This window comes from Choristoneura fumiferana, chromosome 30 (assembly GCF_025370935.1).
Source record: "Choristoneura fumiferana chromosome 30, NRCan_CFum_1, whole genome shotgun sequence".
In the NCBI taxonomy this organism is placed as follows: Eukaryota; Metazoa; Arthropoda; class Insecta; order Lepidoptera; family Tortricidae; genus Choristoneura; species Choristoneura fumiferana.
Genome location: NC_133501.1, coordinates 1,919,966 through 1,926,056, shown reverse-complemented (window position 1 = coordinate 1,926,056; position 6,091 = coordinate 1,919,966). Strand labels below are relative to the sequence as shown.

The window sequence follows — 6,091 nt, the reverse complement described above, 5'->3', positions numbered from 1 at the left end:
TGGAGCTACTTTAAATCGTAACCAGCTCAATCATTCTTGGTAAGGGGTCCTGTCCTGACACTGTCCTTTTTTTTATTCCTCCGCCATATTTATTTTCGCGGACGCCATATTGAAATATTACATACCCTACTGTCACTCCGACAGTTATGACAGATCCAATGATACCTCATATGTTCCAATCCGTCCAGCCGTTTAGGCTGCAGCGAGGACCAAAGACCTGCACATACCTACCCACATACATATATACACTTGAAAAACATAACCCTCCATCGGGCAGTCGGGTAAAAACACAATAATTACAACTAATTAGGTGATAAAACGGCGTGACCCCGTTGAGTCACCGTCCCTGACGTGCATTCATCTGCGGCATGGCTTAATGTTTTTCCGTAGTACTTTGTCGGATAACATAATTACTTATACTTGGTTTGGATAGTTATTTAACTAAATGTAAACAAAACAACGTCAATTGGTGTCTTAAATATTGAAATCCCCCATTAAACTATCTAAACATTTACATTTCTGTATTGAATTACACTAGTTTAGTTTGTATTACAATGATAGATAAGTAAAATGTTTAAAATCATTGAATGTACCAAATTTAGCAGCTAAAGTTTGTTTACATTTTGTAAATACCTATTCAAACCAAGTAAAACTATCTAAACATTTACATTTCTGTATTGAATTACACTAGTTTAGTTTGTATTACAATGATAGATAAGTAAAATGTTTAAAATCATTGAATGTACCAAATTTAGCAGCTAAAGTTTGTTTACATTTTGTTAAATACCTATTCAAACCAAGTAAAACTATCTAGACATTTACATTTCTGTATTGAAATACTTACACTAGTTTAGTTTGTATTACAATGATAGATAAGTAAAATGTTTAAAATCATTGAATGTACCAAATTTAGCAGCTAAAGTTTGTTTACATTTTGTTAAATACCTATTCAAACCAAGTATAAGCTAATTGGTAAAACAAGGTAACTACGAAATTTTCCGACAAAAATACGATCGCAAAACATTATTCACTAGGTACCGTATATATAATAACATCCTTGTCCGAGTAGTGCGTGTGTGAATGTATGTTCGAATATGTGTCAGTATGTTGTCCAAGATAAGCTGAAGAACTCTGAAGATCTTAATGTTTTGTGGAATTATGTTGGCCTGACCACAGCACACCACAAAGTTGTTATTTGCATTGTAGATCCGACAATTTATGTGGACGACTTTATGCTATAAGGAACATGTAGCATTTTTTTATTTAAACATTGGATTTATTATGTTTTTAAAAATTCAATTATGCCTATTTACCTACACGCAATTAAGTAAATCATTGAAACTAAAACAAAATATTAAATAGGAGTGTAGTCATTAAAAAGTGTTCTTTCAAAATACCACCAACGGGACTTATCACGATAACACACACGAGTAATATTTACCTCGACGTTTCGGCCACATTACATGCAGTGGCCTTGGTCACGGGTAGACTAAAAAGTCGTTATATTAAAAAGTATTTCCACGCTACATTGTTTGTTTGTTTATACTCTTTATTGTTCAAAAAGGAAAAAAAAAGGTTACAGAAAAAAAAGTGTTAAGTACAAAGGCGAACTTATCCCTGAAGGGATCTCTGCCAGTTAGCCTTTGAACGATCAGTACAAAAAACTTCTAATATAAATACACAGCAACTTAGAAGTTGCTTAATTTTGGTTTGCTTGGCCGGTTTTTTGAATATGGAACTTCGACTTATCTATACCGTCACGTTACTACTACCCTACTACATACAACAGGTCATTTACTTAAGCTTTTTACCTATAATATCTTCATGCAAAGCCCGATTGCTGCATGTTGCATAATGATTTACAGATTATTGTGCGCGTTGTATAGCTCAGTTCGCCTTTTGAGCCGAAACGGTGCAGTGATAACGTTCATTACAAACATGAGTGAGTCATTTTAGTCTAAAATAAACCTACTTATATTATAAATTCGAAAGTTTGTATGTGTAAGTGAATTTGTGACTCCTTCAGGCGAAAACGGTGGACGGGTTTGGGTGAAATTAAATTTGATAATGTAGATATCTTGATGCCTGGACACATAGGCTATTCTTTATCCTGATATTGCTACGGATCGGTATACATTTTTCTAATAGAAACTAAAACAACTCGTTGGAGGTGTATTCTGGGCAGCATTTACTTAGTTCAAATCTTGTCAATCTCCTTCGTCAATTTTACCATGGATAAGATTAAATTTTTGACGATATTCAGGATGGGTAGGGCAGTTTTCCTTGTTGAGTTTTCAAAGTGGTATTTTTCTACTAGGACTTATAATTACGAATCGTCAATTTTTCATATTGTACTAAATGACAATAAATCTCGAGCATATCTATACTTGGTTTGGATAGGTATGTAACTAAATGTAAACAAACTTCAGCTGCCCGATTTGGTACCTACATTCAAGGATTTTAAACATTTTACTTATCTATCATTGTAATACAAACTAAACACACTAGTTTAGCATTTCAATACAGAAATGTAAATGTTTAGATACTTAGTTTAATGGGGGATTTCAATATTTAAAGGCACCAATTGACGTTGTTTTGTTTACATTTAGTTTAATACCTATCCAAACCGAGTACTTATACATATATGGAAAAATCGACCAAATAAAACCATTAAAATAAAAAAATAAAAATAATTGGGTCATTATTCAATTTGTTCGACTGTACTTGTGTTGCTTCCTCAAGTGTAAAGTGCAGTTAATAAAGACTCAAAAAATCAATAAATATCTTTATTTCATATTTATAAGTAAGTAGGTTTACAGTAGGTACCTGGGGCGTCCCTTTAGGCTAAAAAGCCTGTGTTAGAACGCTCCACTCCTCCAACATTTTTAACACTTATTGACAATATTATATTATAAGTAACAGTATTTTATAATAACTAATCAATATAGAGAGTAACAAATAAATAAATAAGCCTCGTAGATGTACACATATTAGGTCATCTATCCTGTGTGTGTGTGTGTGTGTGTTCGCCGAAAGTTCATAATTAAAGTACTGAACACACGACTTCTTTTGAATGGTACCGACGTGTTATGCGCTCTACTTAATAAGTGACATGACATTTTTACATTGTATTAAATCAAACAGGGTTTACCCGCGGCTTCGCACGCCTAAACTATTCGATCAAATAGTTACAAAATTCCTCCGGGAATCCCCTAAATTTAGATCGTGGTCTACATTGAGGTTGTGTCATTCCCGTGGGAATATCGGGCGGGATAAAGAGTAGCTTATGTGTTATTTCAGATGTTCAGCTACCTACATACCAAATTTCATGATTCTAAACCCAGTGGTTATTATTTCGAGATTTTATCCCTATCCCGTAGGAATATCGGGATAAAAAGTAGCCTATGCCAGCCAGGGTATATATTACCAGTGTGCCAAATTTCATTTAAATCCGTTTTGTAGTTTTTGCGTGAAAGAGTAACGAACATACATCCAACAAACATCCATCCATACAAACTTTCGCGTTTAAAATATTAAAAATAATAAGTAAGATAAATCATTAGGGTTATTTATTAGTGGCAAATGTGTGTGTGGGAAGACAGTGTCCAGCCAGGCGGATCTGCGGCGTCTCCAAGTCGACGACTGGCAAGAGGCTGCGCACGATCGGGACAGATGGCGTGCTCTCGTTTCGGAGGCCAAGACCCTCTTTGGGTCCCTGAGCCAAATTAGTTAGTTTGTTAGTTAGTTAGTTAAATGTCAAACCACGAGTTTAAAGTACACTGAGATGATATAACCCCACCGATAAAATTATAATATAGAGAATGTATAGGAAATAAAAATCTTAACTTAGTGTTAATCACTCTATATCGAATATTAATCTCTCGATGCGACCTTCAGGCGGAAATCCATCGATTAAAGAAATAAAGAAAGAAAATACATTTATTCACAACACAAGACACAACAATATTATTAAGTAGGTACAAATAAAAAAGTATGTGTCATTGCGGTTGTGAATCGTATGAAGCGTAAAGACAAAAAGAAATTAAAAAAATAAATAAGGGACATCACTGGCTTTCGGTCGCATTGGTCACTTCCCTATGGCGTTTGACGTGGCCATTTCGACATTGTTCCTTGAGCCTCCTTGGCGCGCGTGTGTTCCGTGTTTGATAATTGTATTATTATTATATTATCGGTGTTTGTTTGAATTAAATAATTTGAAAGACTATATGGTGTTATTAGATACCTACGCTGTCTTGATAGGTTTAAATTGGCTAACTTGTATCCCGGGAAAGTTTTAAGTTTCCGCAGCTTTCTGTTTAGTCTTTGCAGTTATATATATCTTAGTATTTTTTTTCTCATTCCAGAAAGACTAATTCTTCTTGTATTAATATTTAACTACGGGACATGCTTGCCGCTTGAAGACAAACAAACAGAAGCAACCACAGACAACGTAGAGGAGGAAATTCAAAAAACAGTAAATGTCGTCTCCTACATCCAGAATTTTAAAAACATTATGGCGGACTACGTAAACACTCAATACAAAAATCTAACCATAGACGACATGGAGAAAATTAAAATAACTTTAGAAGAATTCCTAATCAATTTTGCTAACGATTTGAGGGAAACAGTTGAATTACAACAGAAGAATTTGACGTTTGAGGCGAAAGAAGAAATCCAAGACGGCTTACCGGATACGACGTTCGTAGAAATCAAAGATAGAATGAAAACTGAATTCCCGGATATCAAGGAGGACACTGCAAACGAAATCATTTTCAAATTAAGAAAGAATTTGTTTATAACGCGACAAAAAATTGATAATATTATAAATAATTCAGAAAAGGCCGCAGCCGAATATGCACTGGATTAAAAATTACTTGTATCCAAAATAGTTTCAATATTAAGTCTACAGCCGAACTTTAGCAAAAAAAGTTCACGTTTATTTTAAGCATTTAGTTTATTTAAAACGTAGGATTGACACAACATGAAATCTATCGAAAAACACGGGGTAGATTTTTTTTATTTTTATTTATTATTATTAAGCCACAGTTTACAAAAATAACAACTTACAAATATTTTGTCCAAACTGCAAAGCGGTTTTTCGGCGAAGATAGCACTCTTTTTAGGGTTCCGTACCCAAAGGGTGCCAACGGGACCCTATTACTGAGACTCCACTGTCTGTCTCTGTCTGTCTGTCCGTCCGTCTGTCACAGGGCTCTATCTCTGAAGCCGTAAAAGTTAGACACTCGAAATTTTCACAGATTAGGTATTACTGTGGCCGCTATAACAACAAAATACTAAAAATAAAATAAAGTTACAAATTAAAGGGGGCCATGAAGTAAGGGATTGATGGACGAGTTCGGGTCCAACCATCCCTGTTCTGGCCGAGGTTTGTATAGTGCTTTTCTCAAACAATGTGAGAAAATATTTCATCCATTCATCCATCAATCGCATCGCATCGCATCGCATCGCATCGCATTGCATCGCATCGCGTCCTGTCGCGTCGCGTCGCGTCGCTTCGCATCGCATCGCATCGCATCGCATCGCATCGCAGTATCGCAAATGCTTACAGAGTAGTGGTGGTTGGCTGTTCGTAATTTTTCCTTTGTCAATTTAATGTTAGTAAGCAAATTTAAAAACTTTGAGCAGCGGACAGTAATGGATTTTCATACATACTTTATGGCCTAGGGCCTAGGCCCTACGACTATGTATTTTTATATTTGCTGATGCAGTGTCAAAACATACCTTTTAGATACTTAAGACCGCGTCTGTTTGTCCGCAGGTGCCCTAAAAACACACCACACCCTGTCAGGTGTGTAAAAAAAGACGGACTGTAAATAAAATGAATAATTGCATGTTAACATTACCTACTTGTCGTCTTATTTTATTACGTATTAACCTGTTGAAGAATAAAGCAATAAGATTCTGCATTTTACCACAGTAACGTACCTACGTTAAAATGTGAAAAGTTGTAGTAGGTATATTTTTTTTTATCCAAAATGATTTCCATCAAAAATTGCCTATTGCGTATTTCTTTTCAATCCGTTCCATATGGGTATCAAGTGGCTTGGAAAATAGAATTTTGACACAAAAA

The 6,091-nt window shown here is 35.1% G+C and overlaps 1 protein-coding gene across 1 annotated transcript; it reads left to right on the top strand.

Moving 5' to 3' along the window:
* Positions 1-1,857: 1,857 nt before the first annotated feature.
* Positions 1,858-5,863, top strand: LOC141444575 (uncharacterized). The gene is made up of 2 exons (XM_074110141.1): positions 1,858-1,942; positions 4,365-5,863. The coding sequence occupies exons 1-2, from the start codon at positions 1,939-1,941 to the stop codon at positions 4,865-4,867; spliced, it is 507 nt and encodes a 168-aa protein (XP_073966242.1). The 5' UTR covers positions 1,858-1,938; the 3' UTR covers positions 4,868-5,863.
* The last annotated feature ends 228 nt before the right edge of the window (positions 5,864-6,091 follow it).